The sequence below is a fragment of the Astatotilapia calliptera genome, chromosome 1, assembly GCF_900246225.1.
Source record: "Astatotilapia calliptera chromosome 1, fAstCal1.2, whole genome shotgun sequence".
NCBI lineage: Eukaryota > Metazoa > Chordata > Actinopteri > Cichliformes > Cichlidae > Astatotilapia > Astatotilapia calliptera.
Window position 1 is genome coordinate 33,480,488 of NC_039302.1, and position 22,657 is coordinate 33,503,144.

Genomic DNA, 22,657 nt, shown 5'->3' on the forward strand with positions numbered 1-22,657 from the left:
AAAAATACTAATTGTTAATATGTGTATGGAAACATTCTTACCCTGCATAAATTATATTAATTTACCATCAGATTTATGAAACATGCCCACTGGCCCATTTGGTTCTTACCACTGTGCATATGTCAGAATCATTCTGACTCAATAGACTAGCACAAAATGTATAGCTTCTACACTATTTGCATGCTATCTAAATATAAAGAAGCATGTTAACAATCAGGTGAGAAACCAGGACAAAATCCAAGTCTGAAGAAACTGAAACAATTGTCTCCAAAGAGAAAGCCAGGAAAGGTAAATGTTTCCACCAGAGAGACTATAAGAAAAACAAGAGAACAGCACAGTGACCTGGTGCAGCTAGTCTGTCATTCCAAGATAAGAAACTAAATACAAGTGAAAAAACAAATCCAGATTTTCCAGCATCTGTAGACTAGTGCCATGAAATTTGTAGTACTAGTAGTGAAATGCTTTAGTACAAAGTATGAGCAAATTCAGGCACTGATTTGTGCATGAAACATTTGAATGCACCAGCCACTCACCGTCTGGTGAGAATGTGTTTTGTTGGTTGCTGATGCAATCCACTCATCTATGACTTCAAGAAAACTTAAGGTCACTCATAGTTTTCTTCTGGAAAACTTTACACCTGAAGAAAACTATGTCTATCAGATAGTATAGGAACTGGTCCCTGGCACTTACTTTCCAATCATGCAGTTTATGAAAGACTGCCCACCTGCAGTGGACTGATGCCCCACAGTTTGAGAACCAATGACCTAATTTGGCACATCTGATCCGCTGCCTTTTGTAAACAGAAGGGTTGAACAGCAGGTGGGTGGTACTTCTGTGCTTATAGTCAGAGCTGTGATCCGGGTAGAAAAAGGAGTAATCTGAAGCCTGAACGTCTGGCTCATAGGAATCACTTACATATACGTTTACCTTATTTTACCTTATAAAATACTCTTTTGCCATCTTTAATATGAACATCCACCATTGTAAGAATATTTATAAGAAAAAGAACATTCAAAAGGTTCCTGCTGAGTTATTCATAGACCATGTTTTGTTATTTTTCCAATGTGGCTGTTGACTACAACATTCATTTTATGTATAGTATCAGTGTGCTAAAATGCAAGGTGTGAGTGAGAAAAGTGGCTCAGTAGTGGCTTTTTTCCCCCTAAAGTTTGCTATCTCGGCTTGGCAAGTGTATTTTGGCTAACACGCGTACGTCTGGAGAGAGGAACAAAAGTACAGGCAGGAGACAGAAAACGTGCTTAGGAAGTTATCTGAGCGAACAAAAATACTACCGCCAAGTCTTCCCTATCTTTTGGCTTGTCTGTCAGTCTGAAACGACCAAACAGAACTAACATAACTGATACATGCAAGACTCAGCCACCAGAGAACAGCACGAGGTCTGTAATTATATGTTGGGAAAGAAGACAAATTACTGATTAAACATAGTAATCTTTTGGACGGAAATTCCCACTGATGAAAGCCTTCCCTCTCATGTGGGCGGAGGAGAGACAGATCACCCAGGGAGCTCCCTATTTGCTCCCCAGCAATAGAAACTAGAAGTTAGAGACCGCTGTGGTCCTGGCAGTAGCATTTTCCCAGGAAGTGTAGAGAGAAAATGAAAGGGAAACAAGATTATAGTAGGAGAACAGGTACACTGTTTAATAAATACAGATAAAGAGATGCAAGCAATTAAAACACAGCCACATTGCATCTGTTGCCACTACCAGATAAACTCCTAAAAGTGTATTGAATATCCTTTGAGACCAAGAAATGTCACCTAAACAGTTCATTAGTAACACGCCTGCTGAAGAAGTTTAAACTTTAGAAGCTCAGTTTTACTTAAAATCACTGTCACATTTTTCTTTTATAATGTAGAAATATATTCAGTAAATCATCAGACTGTCTTTTATCCTAACCTGTGGGTTTCCTTTAAAAGCAATTCCCTAGAGGACACTGGTATCATAATTTTTGAAAAGCAGCATTAATTCTTTATGAATGCCTACAGACGTTGTACCAGTATAACATGATATTAGGAATGTGACTGGATGTTTACAGTTTGTCATCTGTGACAGCGGCATCCTGTGTACGCATTTGAAGGTACACAGAACACAGACTGCAGCTCCCGTAGTGACCTTGGCACTTTACCTTTGCTGGCATGCATAAGAACAGCTGTGCATGCTTTAAAATTTTTAATGATTGCAGATTCCTCTGACTTCACCTTGGCTCTCGCATATGTCTAAATGATTGGATCTAGTTTATATTTATCTTGTTTGCATTTATGCTCTGCTCATCTGGTGACAGGCACAGCAGTGTATTCTGTTTGTCAAGCATTTTAGAGCGTGTGTGTGTGTGTGTGTGTGTGTGTGTGTGTGTGTGTGTGTGGAAGCGATTAAAAACAGCACACATTAGAAACCAAAATGCCCATCTGTTCCCAAAGTTTGTAATTATGCGTGTACGCTGTTGTCTGTCTTTTGTGTGGACATCTGAGTGGAGCCTGGCACAGCGACTGGGAACATATTTGTGTTTCCAGGGTCATTGTCGGCCTGCGTGTGTGCATTAGAACTCATTTAGAATAACGCATGCTGGCAGGATTTGCTAGTTTGTGTTCACGTTTTGTTTTTTGCTTTCTTTTAATGACTTGCAAAGGGGATGGAAGGTTAAGGCATTATCTAGAATTGCATTCACACGAAATGGAGAAAGACAAACATTGCGCGCTTAACTCTGAGACAACGTGTCACCGACAGGAGTTTGATCTTCATATGTGGCTGCATGTATATTTCTTTATTCAATGCGGCACTCATTTCATTATGCTCCTCTGCACACGTACAGGCAGTGGTAATCAGGCCACTTATCTTCCCCAGCCTCCCTGGCTCTTCAGGCATGATATCAAACGGGGCTGCTATGACAAGCAGAGGCTCCTGTAGCTCACACCACGGCTCACCTTTAATATCAATAGATTTTTTTTCCTTCACTCATAAGGATTCCTCCGGCGGAGGATAATATTTCTGAGCTGAGGAACAATGTATCGCTTTCTCAGTCAGGGCGCCTTTGCAATTATAGTGGCCAGCAGCATGCAATTGAATTCTTCACTTGGTTCTCCTCTGTGGAGGTGACTCCACCCTCCTTCACTCCATCTGTTTTCCTCCCTCTCTCTTTTTGTCAGTCTTTCTCTCTACAGGCCTGCTGGTTTCTTTTTCCGCCACATTGTCAGACTGAAAAACATTTCCCTAAATCAAACTCTCGCCTCATCAACTCCTCTTCCTTCTCTTGTGTTCACCTCACATTCTTGTCATGGTCTCATCGTTATTACCACTAGATGACCTTTTGAAATGATCCAACTTTAAAAATGTACACAGGAGACATTTCTCTTTCCCAGACGCTGGATTGAAAATGACTTAGCATTACTTTTATGCCCCCACCCCGCCCCACATATTTCTGCTAAAACCCCTGACACTTTGAAATTCTCTCATCAAAATATGAATCTCAGAGCTGCACAGAGACCAACTTCCCGAGGACGATACAGAGCCTGGAGTCATTCGTCTGTGTAGGGGCATGAAAAGAAGGGATTATATTCCATTCAGATAGTTTTTCTTTCTTTTTTTTGGGGTGGTGGATAAATTCCATTGCTTGCTTTTTAACTTTATGGAAGCCTTTGAATGTTTTGTTCCTTTGTGATGTGATGCTCGCTTGAGGCTGCCTCCCTCGTGCTGCGCTTTGCCAGCCGACACACTGGGAGGGATCTGACCTTGAAATAGCGTCACATCATTTGGTTCAGCAGAGGTGTTTTTTTTTTTTTTACTCTTAAAGTTTTATATAAATTTTATATAGACTGAGGCTCGAGGAAAACATCGTGTCAATCAATAAATATCCTCATAAGTCACTGTATGTTATAGGCAAATGAAAACAGCTATAAATTCTAGGTTTACATCACCAGAACATTTTTTTTCTCTTTTCAGTCCATCTCCTGACCACAACTAATATCTTTTGGTTTCAAATATGCCCAACCAGCGACTAAACTGTAGCCCTGTCATAATAAACTGACTCTTTTGGTGAAATTGGGCAGCCAGCTTCTCTAAGTAGGAAGAGAAATTAAAGGGAAGAATAGGAGTGGAAGTTCAGCACACAACATTAATCAGAAATAGTGATGCTTTGTGACAACCCGATTTGCAGCTGTGCAAGTAAATCTGCTACTGCTTCAAGTTATTTCCAGTGTTTGAAAGTAGCTGAGTTTTGATTGTGTTACTGACAGGAGTGTGTTGACAGAAACCTCTGAGATTTGTGAAAAGCTGTTTGTTTGTAGCCGATTCACTTCTGGCTTGTGAGACAACCTGAGTGACAGCAAGACTGAGAGAGTGAGAGGAATGAAAACCAGTAGTGAGAATGTCAGAATCCACAGAGGTGGCAGAAAAAACAAGGAACAGAAAGAAGCAGCGACAAAAAAAGTTACAATAATGAAGGAGAGAAGAAATGGTAAATGGTTATTGGTCTGTATTTGTATAGCGCTTTGCTTGGTCCTAAGGACCCCAAAGCGCTTTACACTATACACAATCATCCACCCATCCACACACACATTCACACACTGATGATGGCAGCTACATTGTAGCTGCCCTGGGGCGCACTGACAGAGGCGAGGCTGCCGGACACTGGCGCCACCGGGCCCTCTGACCACCACCAGTAGGCAACTGGTGAAGTGTCTTGCCCAAGGACACAACTACCGAGACTGTCAGAGCCGGGGCTCGAACCGGCAACCTTCCGATTACAAGGCGAACTGCCAACTCTTGAGCCACAACAGTGAATCAGAAGGAAGGAAGAGTTGGAAAAGAAAGAATGGGGAATTGGAAGGCAAACAGCAGAAATGGAGGAGCTATATGAGGAAGATGGAATGGTAAATGGTAAATGGCCTGTATTTGTATAGCGCTTTTCTAGTCCCTAAGGACCCCAAAGCGCTTTACACAACCTGTCATCCACCCATTCACACACACATTCACACACTGGTGATGGCAAGCTACAATGTAGCCACAGCCACCCTGGGGCGCACTGACAGAGGCGAGGCTGCCGGACACTGGCGCCACCGGGCCCTCTGACCACCACCAGTAGGCAACGGGTGAAGTGTCTTGCCCAAGGACAGAACGACCGAGACTGTCCAAGCCGGGGCTCGAACCGGCAACCTTCCGATTACAAGGCGAACTCCCAACTCTTGTGCCACGATCACCCACGAGCCACGAATAAATGGAAGGAAGAAAAGAAAGGTCAAGGAGCCTTCCTTGACCTTTCTTTTCTTCTTTACTATCTTATTCCAAAGGAATAAGATACGGAACACTAGAAGGATGGGAAAAACAGAGCTCCAAAGAAAGGAAAAACAGATGGAGAGCAAAACATCGAGATTGAATTATGGAAGGTAAAAATCAGTGGAAATAGGAAAAAAAAAAAACTAAAGAGAGGAAGAAAGATTTGAATGGAGGACGCAAAAAAAGGCAAATGGATGTAAAGACAGAAGGAAGGAAGAACAGAAGCAGAAGAAAAATACGGAAATTCAGAAAAAAAAGACTAGAAGTAAGGAAAAGTAGAATGATACAAAAAAATGAAATAAAGTAGAAATATATAAGCAGGATGAAATAAAAGACTGAAAAGTACCAAAGAAAAAATGAAAAGATGGGAAAGAAGTAAAAAAAAAAGAAGTAAAAAGTGAAAGATCTGAGATGCACTTTTCATCTTGTGTCACAACTCAGTGCTTTTAATTTTGGGGGAAAAGTCAAATGAAGCGGAGCTGAAATTCATTTCTATTCTGCGGGGACTCACAGCAGCGCTCTCTGGCAAATGGCTTTTCACTTTGTCAAATTTAGCGAGGCCGTATCTCTGAGGGGCAGCACGCAGCATCCAGGCCTGCTGCAGACTACTGCCAGTCCACCCGGCAGCTGAAGATATACTATAGCACTTAACAGCATGTTCCATTTCAGCACTTCTTTATTTTCCTTTTACCACTTCCTTGTCTGCGTGCATTGTGGTTTCATGCTGTCTTTAGCAGCCAGGTTGTGCATTTTTCTGGAATCCACCTCAGTATCGTAATCTGTAACTTTTCATCTGTATTTTATAATCACAAGTATCCAACAGCAGTGTAGGCTGTAGCCACTTTCAAGCAGCTTATGTAGAGTATTTCTGAAAATCCTTCCCATGCAGTATATGTATCTCTCCTCAGTCTTTCTAGGATTCTGTGTCTACTCTTTTGTGGAGTTATTTATTCTAATTTGTTTGGTTTGTGTGACAGATGTGTGCCATCTCTATTTACTAATGCGCCTCTTTCATTAGTGATTGTGTGTTTATCAGTCCACACACAGGTAAACAAAACTGTGTGTTCTTTCTGTCACAGCGAAGTGCCTGAGGTTGTTCTATTCATTCTATACACACATTTGAAATAGACAGTATTATTAGACAGAAACAAAACAAACAAGCTCCCTGACTGTGTCCCTCCTCTCCGGGAGTTTTTTAAGCACTTTTATATTCCAGTTCCCTGTTTGTTTTACCTTTTTTCCCCAATAGTATGCTTCCTCTGTAGAAGCAGTCCAATTTTTCTGAAGCGCGAGCATCTGCAGTTCAAATAGGTCGAGAAATTAGACTATGAATGCATTACTTCTTGTTTATCTCATTTTGGAAACCATTATTTGAAACACTACTTACTTGAGGTTTTTTGGGGTTGAAGGGAAATACACCCTGAAAACCTAAATACTAGGTTCATTTAGCTAGTGTAGCAAAAGTGTGCACTACACAGTAATTCTTGTGAGTTTAGTGATTTTTTTGATTGACTGTTTATTAAGCCTCAATAAATGCAACTCGATTAAGCCCAACCAAATTGAGCTGAGTTCTCCAAATGGGAACATTCGTTTCTATATTTAGAAGTGGTCGGCCAGTGTTTGTAATTACTGTCCAACTAGAATGCTGTAAAGTTTCTTTGGTAACAACAGACATCACTGATGGTCTAAATTGCCTTTTTTTAAGCACTCTGGATCCACCTCTAAGGCATCTCGAGTTAATATTGAGGACTTCACTGCATTGTTTTAGCTTTCATCTACTTAATTCATGAATAAAATAATCACATTTCCATATCAATTCAGTTGAGGAACTTGGAGGCACTCCAGCGGTATTCAAATGATTTAATTAATCATTGCTATCCAGATGCCTCCGCTGATGATATATTCTTGGTTTCCATTTCTATTTGCTCCTAAATCTTAGTCCATGACTTCTCCAGTGGTAACTCAGAGTTTTCTGCCACTGCCCACTTGCCCTCTTGTAAACAGTATTTAAGTATTCTGTGATCTGGCCTGCTGAGCTGGATTTCCCTCTGGCACAACATGTTTGACATCGTGTTGTTATGCATTTATAAGAATACAGCAATATTATAAGAGTGCTTAAATTTGGCATGGGAAACGTATACTGCTGTGAACTAGAGGGCATGTGCAGATCCTGCTGCTCTCTGCTGCTCTCTTTGTAAATAAGTTTTCATAAAGTCACAGCAGTTTATAACTTTAAAATATCTTAGTGTTTAAGAATTAATACAAGTCTACCTTTACACTGCTCTTGCATTCTTAGCAATTTGTTTATGCATCCAGTTGATAAAATGATATTAACTATTTACTTGGGGCACTGTTTGAATTTGCCTCATCAAAGTGCATTTGAACTTAACTCTCCTATTTAGATTTATTTGCCACTAGCGCGCAGCTCTTAAGCTGCTACTAGACTCAACAGCTAACATCAGCTAATAATTTTGTTGTGTGCTAATTTAAATTAATTACCCTGCCACAATAAGGACCTACCTGCATCTTAGAACCATTATGTTGAAAGTAATGATAGTGGATCAAAACGTTTTGTCATCTTAATTTAAAGATTGGGAGCAATGGCAAATATCTAGCCTGGCCCTTCCTGAAGGTAATAAATTTCACCTTCTGTAACATTAGCTCTACAACTCCTCAACATTAACAACAAGGTACCCAAGCCAGTTTCTACTAAGCTTCTACTACTACGGATCTGCTGAGGTGTAAACCAACAATACCACATAAAGTAAAAAAGAACTCATAAGCAACTTGCAGGGCTTTCTACTGGGCAGTCTCCCACAAACCCTTAGCTCCATATTAAGATACTATCCATGGGAATCACAAACAAATTTGCTGAATCGCAACATCCACTGAAAATATGCTTGATTTTCCACTAAGAATAATGACAGAGCACTTAAGTGCTTAAGTTGTTTGCCCTTGCCAAACCCTACTTGAGTCAAACAAAGCAGCTGATTTTACCTTTTTTTTTTTTTTTTTTTTTTTTATCGGCAAGAGATCCCTAGGCAAATTGTGGGCGCAACAACGTGTTTCTACTAACCAGTACAATCAGCACCAAAGACTGCAACCAGCACCAAAAACCTTACCACAGCTTAGAGCAACCATGAACAAAGTGAAGAGATTTTATTGGGCAGTCTGCTTCATAATCTGGAGTAGTGAGGTGCTGGAGCCTATACTAGTTAGTTTCCAATATTTTTGCTTTAAAATGAAAATATTTGTTGTAGTCATTGGTCTTTATTTTATTATAGCATATAGGCCACACTGAGTTTTTGGAAGTATAAATTTGAAGTTTCTGAGTTATCCAAACATCTCTCACTGGAGGACATGGTAGGGCAAATTGTCTTATGCATGGTAATTCTATTTTCTGGTTGCTTTGTCGGAGTAAATTTACCTCAGTTTGATTGATTATATGCAATCCTTAAGCTGTTAACAGCTGAATCCTTAATGCTGGCACAACGGAGGAGTGTCCGCTTGGATACAGTGCACTGTACTATACTCATGCTGAGTAGTTCCAGCAGTTATTTTATGTTGAAGCAATGCAGCTCACGTTTCATGTCCCCTTTCCGATTTCCAGTAGAGTTACCTGGGAGAAGCTAAGTGAACTTGTGGTATTTGTGGGTATGTAATATGTGGGTTTAATTGTGTAATTGGAGGCACTGTGGTACAAGAAAGGGTTCTTTTTTCCAATCAAGCAAAATTATATTCAAATGCGTGTCTAAAAACAATGTGAGGCTGGATTAAGGCAGCCTACCTGTTTTCATCAAATCTGCCTCAGTAAATACATTCTGAAATATCGTCTCTGAACTTCTTATTGTACTGAGTAGTTAAAGTTTGAGAATTTATTTGCTCATAGGTTTAAATGCAGCCCATTCTTTTTCTTCCGTCTTCTTTTTCCATTTATTTATCTAAAATCAAATTCCCTGAAGTATCGTAAAGGACTTTGGACTCTTAGATCTGCGCTGGTCTAACCACTGGGTATACCCACGGTCCAGTATGGTTTGTTAACTACCTTCTAGAGCCCCTGTGGAGAAACCACACGTCTTTTTCCCCCCCCCCACACTCGCCTCAGCCTTGAAAGCATTCCGGTCACACTACATTGATGTTTTCAGGGTTCCTCTGAAAGGTTGTTTAAAGAAACATTTGAAGACTCATCTCATTTTCCTCGCTGCAGTTGCATAGTCGTGTGTAGACTATGAAAGAAAGCGAGCGGGAGTACATATCTGCTGCGTCTCCATTATACATTTCAACATCGTCTCCTTTGCCAAATGAGTCCTTTGTCAGCTCAGAGAGCAGCGCTAATGAGAGAGTTGCATTGCAGCATTTTAGAACCCATTGCTCCCCTATTAATCTGGAGAGATTTGTGTTCAGGCGTATTTATTTATTTTTTTCTACTCAGCCGCCCCCATCTCTCCCTCTGCTCTCTGATTGACGATAACGAGGTGGTTGGCTAAAACCAGCTCTTATCGACAAAACAAAATGGCTCCCAGCCGTGTGTGTGTGTGTGTGTGTGTGTGTGTGTGTGTGTGTGTGTGTGTGTGTGTGTGTGTGTGTGTGTGTGTGTGTGTGAGAGTGTGAGAGAGAGAGAGAGAGAATGCCTACTTGTGTGTTGGTTTCCCTGGCTCTGCATTCTCTCCCTGACGATGATTCTGAGCATCAACACATACTGGCACGGTGCTCATGCTGCCATGTTCTGCTGCATGTGTGTATTAGTGTGTAACCGTTTTAGTGCGAGTATCATCACAATGAGAACGAGATGAAAGGCCGGTTCGTCTGTGAGTCACAAGATGCTGCCTGCTTCCTAAATGGCCCCGAATAGTCGATGTACAATAAAGATGATCAGCTCCACTTACAATTGGTTTGTGCACATCGAAATTACAATCGTGAAAATGAATTCTGCAAATAAAGAATGAAAAGATGAAAGACACTGAAGGATACACAGAGAGAGAAGCCTATATACAGATGAAGATGCATACAGTCAACTATTGGATAAAATAAAGCAATGGAGAAAAACTGATTTGCAAACATATGAATACATAGAAACTCGTCATGTGTTAAAGTACTGGAAAAGACATGTAAAGGTGAACTTTGATATGAAAGAATACTGTCACGAAGACCTGTAAATGCATAATAAATTTAAATAAAATTACTGGCAAATGCAAAGCAAAGTTACAAAAGCCTTTCAAAAGTCTCTTCTTGTGCTGTGGAAGATAATGAGTGCAGATTTAAACTGTCAACATTTTTTGTGCCTTTATGCCTTTTTTGTAGTATATAAGTTCTCCACAAAAGACAATTTGTACGTCTCTTCAGTCACTTTTTTTCTTTTATTATTGTTGTTGATGTCAACATGACTGACACGTTTCTGTGTTCTGGTCAGGTTGGCAGTGTGTATCTTCATGCTGTCTATGAAAAGGATTAATATAATGGAGATGAAGAATACTACGATGCTGTTAACTTTGCTGATGAACTGATTTGTATTAGTGGTTTAGGATATGTTTTGTTTTTCTTTTATGTATATTCCCCCAAAACCCTCAGTTTGATATTTAACATAAAAATGTTTCCTAAAACAAACTTTGGATTATAGTTTTTGACAGATGTTAGTATGTATGATTCTGGTGCTGTGGATTCAGCTGTGGATTAATTCACATCTGCGTACATTAGTGAGTCTTACAGCAGGCAGTGGCACGTGGGATGGGACAAAACTTGATGGTGTTTGTGCAGTGAGAAAATCGAATGCCTCTGTTCCACTACTGTGTCCATTTAATGTAATTTCATTTCACCATATGGGTACTTAAGCAGAGAAAACATTAGTGTAATAACATTACATTTCTCTAATCTTTACTCCCTTTCCCCCCCCATCTATGTCGCTCTCAACCTTCCTAATTACATTGCACTTTCCTCTCAGACAGGTACCCCTGTATCAGTTGTTTTCTTTTTCAGTTGAATTGTTTGAGATTAGAAGTAGCAATAACACAGGTTATTGTTTTTCTTCTATGCAACTGAGGTAAATTTCGATTATAGCCACTTTCCACTCAGTTTTCCAGTTTTCTTCTTTGTTGATTGATGTTAAATTGCAAGGCTCACCAATGCCAGAAAGTAAATTTAAAAAATATCTTAAACAGTAAAGAACAAATTTCTACTATATCATGGAAAAAAAACACAATAAAGTCCATGTTAACAGTGATTCTAAAACGTGATAAGAATCTTGATCCAGTTATTTACTGTCTGTGTAAATATTTGCCGACAATTTCCATTGTGTCACGACAGTCTTTAGTCAACTCTGAAGACCAGTTGTTGTAGTTCTAAAAGCTAAATACATATATATCTTTAAAAAAATGTGAGCGACAAACTGGATGGTCCCTGTTCTCCCTGAATTCGTATTTCATAGTTGGATTTGTCAGACAGGACATTTTTTTTCACGTTTGTGTCTGGTTATTCATTAGCAACCTGTAGGCAAAAGTAGTCTTCACGTAAATCTCTCTGTTTTTCTCTTTCACAGGGCCCCATAGAGAATGACATTGTGATTCACGTGGCCCTGATAGCTGAGAGCCAGAGGTAATTTTTGTGTGTGAGTGTGTCTGTGTGTGTATATATATGTGTGTGTGTGTGTGTGTGTGTCTCTCTCTTAATGTGTTGCAGACCATAAAGGGAGGTTATTTTCCGCTGCTCACTCCTAGTCAACTCTGTCAGTGCCGTAATTGTGGTGAGCTCATAAAGCTGGAGCTCAGGCTGACCTTTGCCTCATCTGTCATTCTTCTCATTGTCTGTGTGTGTGTCTGTGTGTGTGTGTGTGTGTGTGTCTGTGTGAGTACACATGTGCCTGTGTAAGCACACTTAAATACATGTGTGGCATGTGGGTATGTGTGTTAAACAGGGTCAAGTGACTCTGTGAAGCTTGTTAACCTGTAGCTCCAATTACTGCTGCTTGCAAGTCCCCATCAGGTCTCCTGCATCATCTTCAACATGTCTCCTGTATATACTGTGTCTCAGTAAAGCTCATTAGTAACATTTCGATGCATGAATAATTTGCGTCTAGTTTTATATTTACAACAGTCATTCTACATTTGTTCTAATTTAAAGAGAATGAATCTAGAGACATAATATTTATTACCATTCATTAGATTTCACTTGACTCAGCCACAGCTTTAACACCTATAAATTCACAAGGCTGTAGATTTTAAAACATCAATCTGTTGGGAAAGTTTTGCAGGTCAACAGATTTTCAACATGATTTTATAGCTGCAGAGCCGTAAAACATATTCAGCTTTTAAAAAAAAGATTTCAATTCAATTCAATTTTATCTATATAGCGCCAAATCACAACAGCAGTCGCCTCAAGGCGCTTAATATTGTACAGTAGATTGTACAATAATAGATACAGAGAAAAACCCAACAATCAAATGACCCCCTATGAGCAAACACTTTGGCGACAGTGGGAAGGAAAAACTCCCTTTTAAAAGGAAGAAACCTCCGACAGAACCAGGCTCAGGGAGGGGCGGGGCCATCTGCTGCGAGTGGTTGGGGTGAGAAGGAAGACAGGATAAAAGACATGCTGTGGAAGAGAGACAGAGATTAATAACAGATATGATTCAATGCAGAGAGGTCTGTTAATACATAGTGAGTGAGAAAGGTGACTGGCAAGGAAAAACTCAATGCATCATGGGAATCCCCACAGAAGAGGGGCCTGAAAACTGAAGGCTCTGCCTCCCATTCTACTTTTAAATACTCTAGGAACAAGTGTTCTAATAGGGTGATATGGTACTACAAGGTCATTAAGATAAGATGGGGCCTGATTATTTAGGACCTTGTATGTGAGGAGCAGGATTTTGAATTCAATTCTGGATTTAACAGGAAGCCAATGAAGAGAAGCCAAAACAGGAGAAATCTGCTCTCTCTTTCTAGTCCCTGTCAGGACTCTTGCTGCAGCATTTTGGATTTAAGGAAGGTTTTTTTTTTTTTTTTTTTTTTTTTTTAAATGAATAATTTTACTGTCAACAAAATCATTTGTAAGCGGAATTGATTTGAAAAAGCAGCCATTTACTTGGCCAGAATTTGCTAGCCAGTATCAGACAGACCGATGCTAAAAGAAGTCTCTAAGAACCTCAAATTGGAATTGGAAATGGAATATGCAGGCTACTCTTGCAGCTGTTGGAAGTACACGTGTCAACAATCAGAAGAGAGATTGCATAAATTTGACCTGCATGTGGGTGTGCCAGGAAAAAGGGCTTCACAGTCCAAAAAAGAAAATTAGAGCAAAACAGCAGTTTTGCTGTAGACCAGACCTTTTAGAATAATTTACTTTGGCCTGAATGAAGCATAGTGAACAGTAGACACATTTGGCAGCGATTAAACACAGCTTTCTGGAGAAAACCATCATACCAGCTGTGAAGGATGGCGATGGAAATTTTTTGGTTTGAAGGAGGCAGTACATCCATGAAAAACCCCGAACCCTATGTAACAAAACCTTTGCTTGAAAAAGTGGTCAGCAATGCCAACAAGCTTGTGTCGGAGGCTGGTGGACAAACGCTTATGTAGAACAAGTCACCAAGTTACTTCTGCTAAAGGAGGTAATGCAGGCTTCTGAGACCAAGGATGTAGTTACTTGTTACTCATTTTGAGAACAAAAGACATGCAGACACGATCCCATTAATGATTAATAAATCATTCAACAGTTACCCGTGACCACACAAATTGAAGCAGGCCCATTATAGTCAGCATATCTCAGCAGCTTAGAGAGCAAGGAATATAAATGACGATGCTAGTTATGACCGTCCAACCGTTTTTTAAAAAAACTTACAGTGGTGAATTTCAGTTGAATGGCACTGTGCTAGATGGCCTCCAACAGTTTAAGTGAAGTGAGGACAGGATTAGATTACAGCATCTCTCCATCTATTCTTAAAATAAGAAAAATGATAATAATAAGGTGAATCATGGGTATAGTTTTTTTCTTCTTTTGAAGGAGAAACGAGTTCCATTTTTTTGTTTAGTCATAGTCTTTTAACCATATATTTGAATAGATATCCTGCTGTCCAGTTAGATTTCCAGCTTTTTGTGTCTCTCAGCATATCAGGGTTTTTCATATGTATTTTTCAACAAAAGGTCTGTGGGAGCTGATGGAGATGGCATGAAAATAATATTGTATGTTTTTTCTCTATGTGGTTGTAGACTGCAAGTGTTTTTGAATACCTATGGTATTCAGACCCAGACACCCCAGCAAGTGGAGCCCATCCAGATCTGGCCCCAAAAGGAACTGGTCAAGGTAAAGCTTGTTGGTCACATGTTGGTTAGAAGCGTTTTAAAATCATACACCTCTTTGACCTGTGTTTATGTTCTCCTCTTGTGTAGTTCAGAATGTTTGAGGTGTTCTCATTCCTATTAGATGTCCACTGGAAAAATGACAACAGTCAGAAAAGAGGTTTTAACAACTAATCAAGTAACAAACTGAAAACAACATACCGGTACTTGAAAATACACTTTTTCAGTGAGGCTTCCTGTTGGTTTTTTGTCTAGTTGTGTAGTGATGATGTCAGGGAAACTATTACAACTAAACTATTAGAAACCAAAAAAAGGTTCCTTAACACAAACTTGGATGTGGTATTTAATATCATGTGGTATTAGTGGTAATTCAGCACTCACATGGGGCATATGTCAGTCCAGAAGTGGGCTCTTCATAACGTGATTTGTTTTTCCCTCCTTCATTATGAGGCAGTTGGTTGAAGACAAACTAACTACTGCCCACAGAAGTAACTAATTAACTATAATCCACAATGAGTCTAAAATTCTACAGTCTAGCCATGTACATTTGCAATTCTTTATGATTAGACAGTTGCTGTTTGAGTGATGGATTTTACCAACGTTAAACTTGAAATGTAACTGATTGCAGATCCTTTGGAGGTTAGCGGTTAGCACAGTTAGCGCCAGTGACTTGTCCTTGAGTTACGGGCTTTTCCTTATCTTCAAATAAGAAAGCCCAGCCCTGTTTGCTTTGAATGATTGGAAGAAAATGTGAGGGAGGAAAACTGTGATAGACTATTGAAGCCACCCCACCACCAACACAACTACACAGATCAATCTTGCAGTGAGCCAGATTACATTTCAGCAGTCATCTATCAATACCCCAATACGTCTTGGCTCAGTCAGTCCATCTGCTTGTCAGTCCAGGATTTCCTGCTCTTAAGATTTTCCTCTCGATTGTCCCATCAGTCACAGCGGGGCTGCAGAGTAGTTGAAGTGACTTATTAGTTGAGCAGTCATTGTTCACATTGATTGATCAGCATAATGGTGTAGCTTTCACTGTGGCAAACTAGAGATGCATTTAGCAGAGCTGTCTCCAAATTTGGTTTCAGAACAGTATGTTAGATGGGTCAAAAATTTTGAATTGGTTTCACTATAAGCTGTTTCAATCTCGCATTTAAATATTTAAAGATAAACACAACCCTTAAAAAGCCTTTTCATCAGCATTATGAGACTAGGTCGAGTGATGAACGATAAAACCTCCAATAATAATAGGTCAGTTAGTGGTTCAGCTACATTTTTTTAATTATAAGCCACTAGAACTATTCCTTTCTTCGGTTTACCTCAGTGTAATTCTTATCTGATCTAAGGTACATTCTCAATGCAAAGTGATATTTTATAGAATAAAATGATAATGAATCTTTCTGTGTAAAAGGATTGTTTTAAAAAAAAAAAAAAGGTAACTTTGATTTCAGCAGTAATCCTGCTCTTATGAATCAAACAAGCATGTTGTGAAAATGAAAGTCCAAATCCTGTGTGATGTAAAAACTCCCTGATGTCATCTTCAGTATAAATCAGCTTTTACTACAAAAGGGGTTGAGGTTCAATGGCTTTTAATTAAATCTGAATTCACCAGTGAATCTGCTCAGCAAATCTAAATCCCTTCAAACCTTAACTTTCATAACTTTAAGCAACAAAAGTCATAAAACTCTTGCTATTTAAAGAGCAAAATTAATATACTGATTGTGAGATGGTCTAGCTTATGCTCAGTGTCTAGATTTTTTATTTATTTATATATTTTTAAACACAGAAGAAAAGCAAGTAGCAGATTGTTATTCAGAACAAGGAACTGAGCCCTTTACATGGAAATATTCCTGTAAGATAAAGATGAGATGGAAGGAAAGTGAAGCCGTTGTCACTTGCTTGAGTAGCAAGTTTAGCACAAGCTGCTATTTTCATTCCGTCCACTCTGCTCCTTTCATCTTTTGCAGATTACACTATTTGTACTGTCATATTTATGACACCAAGCACTACCTCCCTAGCAACTTGTGCTTCAGTCCCATAATATCCATCACTCAAATCCTTGTCTCTCCACTGGATACTGTTCCTCATCTGCATGTCTGTTGTTTGAAGTCTACCAACTCTGTGTTGTCTGTCTTTCCTCTGTCATATCCATCACTCAGTCACTCCCTAGTTGCTGGTGCTCATCTGTCATGTCGGTTACTTGGCGTTTATCCTCCACGCCACATTCTGTAAACAGCCATTTTCTCCTATCATGTCATCTCTTTGAGCTCTGTAGTCATGGGCCTTTTTGCTTTCTGTCCCTCCATCACAATATTCGTCACATTTGAATCCGTAACCCGAGTCTCCACCCTAGGCCCATATCCTGCCCCGCCCCCCATTATGTCCGTTACACCAAACAACTCTCCCCTCCAGGTCTATCATCTGCCTTTGAACTGTCATACCTGTTACTTTTTCCTTCTCTCCCTTCTGCCTCATTCTGCTGCACCGCTCAGCCTCTCAGATGGATATGCAATTGTGAGTCAGAGCGGGCACTGTGCTGAATATTAAATCTGAAGCCCAGACAGACATTTCTTCCTCGACAGAATCTGTTTATCTCCGAGTCATCACCATCTCTGGTGCTGCGGGCTGCATTTGCTCACCTCACCTCGTTTCTTGCAGCCATTTGATTGTGTTGACAACAGCTGCCTGTCGATGGGAGAGTGGCAATTACATTTGAAATGTGTTATTCCCACCCATGCACCCTTAAGCTGATCCTCTTTCATGTCACTGCTTTCTCCAAAAATAGCCTTCCTTTTAGCCGTTTCATATCTGATTGTCATCGCCGATTTCACTAAGGATGGCAATTTGTTTGATGAGACTACTCTTGAATTTTTTCCAGCTTGTGAAGCCTTCCAAATAAGATCCCAATGAGGCTCTTAAAGGTCATTAAAAATACATTTTGTTGTTTTGGGGGTGGGGATGACACTTTGCGTCAAACACATGTCTCGATAGAGACCTAAAAACTAAACTGCAGTGTGCTCATGCTTGTTCAGTTTTAAAGCCTATAGAAAGCAACCTTCTTCCCACAGTTACTCCTCCTTTTACAGCATGTACGGAAATGCAGTGGAGGAAAAAAAGGCATTGAATCATAAGCTGCTGTATGCATTCCCCAGTAGCTTTGACCTGTTGTCTTTATGAAGGCTCTGTAATCTATGATCTAGAAGACCAAAACTCTCCGGCGAGTGAGTAAAATACTATTAAACAGTCATAATGGACAAAAATATAAAATCGAGAATCAGCTTGTGATAGCTTATCCATTTCTCTTTGTAAATCTACACTGAAAATGTGTTGGTCAATGTAAAGAGGGTTTTTTTGTTTTCTTTATTGTAATTGTAATCAATTTTGTGTCATTACTTCGACCATAACTCAGTGAAAAATAATATTTCCAAGGGACTTTTGGGCAAGATGTGGAAACTACCCATGTCATCGCGGACATTATTTCGAGCTGTTCTGCAACCTGTAAGCTTAATTTAAGTCTCTCTGGTTGTCAGCAACTACAGCAAAACTAAATCTTTTGTGAGCATTGACTTCAGCAATTAAATGTACACTGTGCAGGGCACCAAACCAGCAATAGTAAAATATGCAGAAAAACTCCTGTCTGAGCACCTGTCGAAATGAGGAGTATATCTATGCCGAAGAAAAAGTTTTGTAAGCAAATAATTGCTCATCCTCACACTTACCCACAGAAGAAATGCGAAATACAGCTTTTTGTTACATTTTCCACATGTCAGTCTTGCTGTTTGCGCTTCGGTCAGTGGAAATGCGAGAGAATGAAAGGATGCTTTGATAGGCTGCCTGCGTGTTGTTGTTCGTCATTGGTATTCTGCACACAGGAAGAACTGGGTGCAGAGGTTCCTCCACCCTCCTTTGGGTTTTCTCCTCCAGGTCTTATCTTTGCCTGTTATGGCAATAGTTTGCAAAGTCAGTCAATCTTTAATTAACATTTTTCTACTTTATAAATAAGCATATATGTATGAAACTTTACTTTTTCCCTCTTTTTAACATAATGTTGTATCATTTAGTATTAAATGCCAGCGTTTCAGAGCAGTGAGGAACCACATAGGAGTGGCAGAGCACCACCTTTTGGAGGATGTTGTGTATTGCAATTAGGATGTGTTGTAATGCGGCAGGGAAAGCTTGATAGGCAGATTTCCTGCTCTGATATTTGAGTCTTTGTGTACTGATGCTGCATGATGATAGAACTCAGAACGTGTTTAAATTTCACGCTCATATGTTGTTCATACTGGTTTCATACTCAGCCACGTACAAAAGAGAAATGTAATACTGCAAACACAGATTTCTCTCTCTCCCTCACACATAAATGATAAGTTGTGGTGACTGTGTCACACCACTGGGCTTCGATCCAGCAGCGGCAAGAAATCAATGTCCACCTTCTTTTTCTTTGCATCTTTGCATCAGTGGATTTTGTCAGCAGGCAACTCAGTGGTAAGAAGCTTTTATCTAAAACACCAAAGAAATGCTTGGGAAGCTGAAAGGCTGGAGCTCCTGTATTCTCTCTCCTGTCGTGTGTAAATGCATTTCAGAGATGGCTGAGGGGGAGGCCGTGACCTTTTTCCTCAGTTCTGTTTTGACAAACTGTAGAGCCTTTTGGATATAATAATAAGTTATTACCTGCAAACTTACTCATCCATCTTGGTTTTACTTGCTAGTTGTTTATAGATCTGGGTTTTCCAGTTCCATAATTAGTGCAAAATGCGTAATAATGCCTATGTGTATATTATATCTTCAGACTTGACTTACAAGTCTTAATCAGTTCACCAATTAAATGTGATATTTGACCTCTGCCTGTCTTCATCAGCCAAACCATGTTGGAATTGAGAATTAATATCAAGCTCTCTTCCGGCCTCTGTGCACCAGACATACTCGCACTGCTGATGTTAACATTTTTCATCCCATAAATTTGTTCTGTACTAAAGAACTGACTCAGGATTTTCACCTTGCGACTGAAGGACCAGACTGAGGCTTGAAACTTGACTTGTGACTTGATTAAAGTCAGCACAGTACTTCTTCTGTAGAGCTGGAAGAGATGGAATTACAGTGTGAAGAGATTACACATTGACCAGACAGAAAACACCTACTCTCAAAAAAAAGGACCCCTTTCATTCTCCAATCTATATCAATCTTGGATGTGAACATAGAACTGGATCATTTTATTGAGTGGAGCTGTGATGATTTACCCAAAGGGGGAAAAACATCTATCCAAGAAGAAGTTTTGAATGTCTTTTAAAAGAATAATTTTAAATATTTTCACTTTAGTTTAATTTGTAAAGAAACAAGGTCATATTTTGTAGTTCAGTGCAAAGAAAAAAAGCTGATAGATGTTTCAATTCAATCAGTGATATGTTATGGTATTTCATGAGGTGGAGAATAGTCAAAATCTAAGCAGTGAAGATACTAATTTTTCCTGTTTTATATGTTAGTCTTCAATAATGCTTAATCCTACATATCCCATAGCATAAACAAAGTGTCCATCCCATTCAAGTATTCGCCTGGTTTGTAACACAATCTTCATTCTAAGAAGTTACTGTTTTCATGGGCTAAATACAACTCTTCAAAAAGGCCTTTGTAACATTGAGCCACAACATTAAAACTAGTGATGGGTAAAATAAATAAATTATATACCCACCAACAGCACAATTCTCCTATGGCAGTGGCACTGAACTTTCTCGCAACTTCAAGAACCAAACTGCTCCCAGCAACAGGCAATATTTCCAAAGCCACATCACTCGCTAACTTAATTATTTTTTAGAAAGGCAGATTATGGCAGAGGAATCCTTCAACCAGTCGAGAGCCAGTGCTAATTAGCTAGCTATCTACAACTGATAAAATCTTTTGGTTGCTGTCATGTCAGCCAACAAATCCCAACAGTGTGAAATTGAAGACCAACTGTTATAAAAATTAATCAAAGCTTTGGATAGATCTGCCGCTGTTAACATCATAACTTGTATATGTGTCACGTAACAACAGAGCGATTGACAGGCTTTGCAACTCAGATCACCAAATACGAGAAGAAATCATTTTTGGGAACTATCACACCAAAAGATGTTGTTGAGAACTCAGCGTGATGTCAGTGTCTCTTCTCGTGGGCCCCTGCACTGCATTACAACGGTGTTATCAGCTCTCGCTCCCATGGGTATACTTGGGTCCGCTAAGCATGCTGCTGATGGTGGCACGGGGACCTTTCATTATCGCCACGTCTCATAGCTTTACACAGAGCTACTATCAGTAGGTGGTTCTGCCATATGGAGGTAATTTCAGCTTATGAGTTGCAACAACAAAAAATGTCCCAGTGGGACAGACAGATATTGGACCCACGCTTTCATTTAAATGGTGAATAGAACTGTGCTGCATGACATTTTAAATCAAATGTGGTATTTTCAGTCACCAATTTGATCGCAGGGACTGCAGATAAAGATGTAGGTTGTAGCTTATGTGAAATCAGAGAGCAGGAAGATTTTTCCAGAGTTTAGTTTACTGATAAGGTGTTAGTTTATGTCTCTGTATAATGTGTGTGTGTTTGTCTTTCTGCAGGCATACCGTTTCCTTGCCTTCAATAAAAAGCTGGGGTTGAGTGGACGCCCAGAGAGGCCAGTGGGCTGCATTGGGACCTGTAAGGTATTTGAATATGCACACACGTACCCACAGTCATGTAAGTACATCTCAATACATGTGCTTACTGTACATATGTGCTCCATGAGACTTTGCACAGGTCATGGGTGACCATTAACCTAACAAACCTCCCACATATTGATCCACATAAATATTCCAGAGCTTCGCAATATGGCAAAAATTATTCAGCTCCACGAGTGCTTTCCTTCTTTATTCATACACTATGCATCAGTGAACGCTGAGGTTTTGCGTAGTCTCAGGCGTTATTGCATTTTAATGTGCTAAGTTGCTGTCCAGCAGCCTGTGTGCTTTGTCCGGGTATGTGCATGTTGTGTAGCTGTTACATATTAGCATTTCTAATGTCCATGTTTGCGTGGCGTTAATGTTTCTTGCTGGTGTTGTTTGCGGTTTCTTGCAAATGAAGAACATAGTACAACTAAATAAGTTGAGCTATAACAGCCTCCTCAAACAAAAGCATTGCCAAACAAATGAATCATGTCTCCCAACGCATTGCTAAGACAATATAATAATGGAACATTTATGGGGAAGATGGCTGACTGCCAGAGGACATTATCAGTGTGTGTGCCCCTGTGAAAATCTGTATGTGTGAAAAGGAGCTTTCTACCAGTTGTGTGAATGTGCTGCATCAGTGTGTGTTATCAAGAGTGATTGTGTAACTCCTGTGTGCCCCCTCTGTCTTAGGATTGATGGCATGTTTTATACGCTATCCAGAATAATGTATATGTGGCTTCTTGTGAGCTATCCATCTTCTAATGCAGCTGTTTGTTTGCGTGTGTGTGTGTGCGCGTGTGTGTGCGCGCGTGCTCGTTTCCCTCTAGATTTATCGTATCCTGGGCAAGACGGTGGTGTGTTACCCAATAGTGTTTGATCTAAGTGACTTCTACTTGTCCCAAGATGTTATGCTGCTGATTGATGACATTAAGGTAAGTCAGAGTCACATTATGGAGCTTACCAATGTCACGAGTCCACAACTTACAAGATTTTATGTGCTTACACAACTTAAATAACTGAGATATATTCAGCTTGTCTGGTTTAAAGAGTCTGTTTTTTAAAAAAGGCAAGAAATCTGTAATTTAATGTGATTTCTTACTGCTTTCACTTGGCCCAATAGAAAAGGCACACGCTGTCATAGACTGCTTAATGCTAGGACTGATAGTGGCTACAGTTATCACTGGCTTTTCCAGTGATAACTGTTTAGGCTTGATAATAGCTAATCTTCAATAGTTGGTGCAAAGTAGCCTCTTACCACTGAACATTTTTGAATCAGGAGATGTACAAAGTGCAGGTAGCCAAAATATTTAGCACATTCAACTGTTATCATTTGTATACTCAGATCTCTCAGCCGTGGTGGTAATTCATGGAAGGTTCAGAACTTGTTGTTCTTTTTTA

General features: G+C 39.7%; 1 protein-coding gene across 4 annotated transcripts in view; it reads left to right on the forward strand.

Annotated features, from left to right (window-relative positions):
- The window catches only part of phkb (phosphorylase kinase, beta), a 102,956-nt gene that overhangs the window by 66,049 nt on the left and 14,250 nt on the right, over positions 1–22,657 (forward strand). For all 4 annotated transcript variants that reach the window (XM_026175432.1, XM_026175439.1, XM_026175445.1 and 1 more), the window contains 4 exons: positions 11,821–11,876; positions 14,486–14,579; positions 21,170–21,253; positions 22,087–22,191. In XM_026175432.1, coding sequence (XP_026031217.1) covers positions 11,821–11,876; positions 14,486–14,579; positions 21,170–21,253; positions 22,087–22,191 — 339 coding nt within the window. The remainder of the gene's footprint in view (positions 1–11,820; positions 11,877–14,485; positions 14,580–21,169; positions 21,254–22,086; positions 22,192–22,657) is intronic.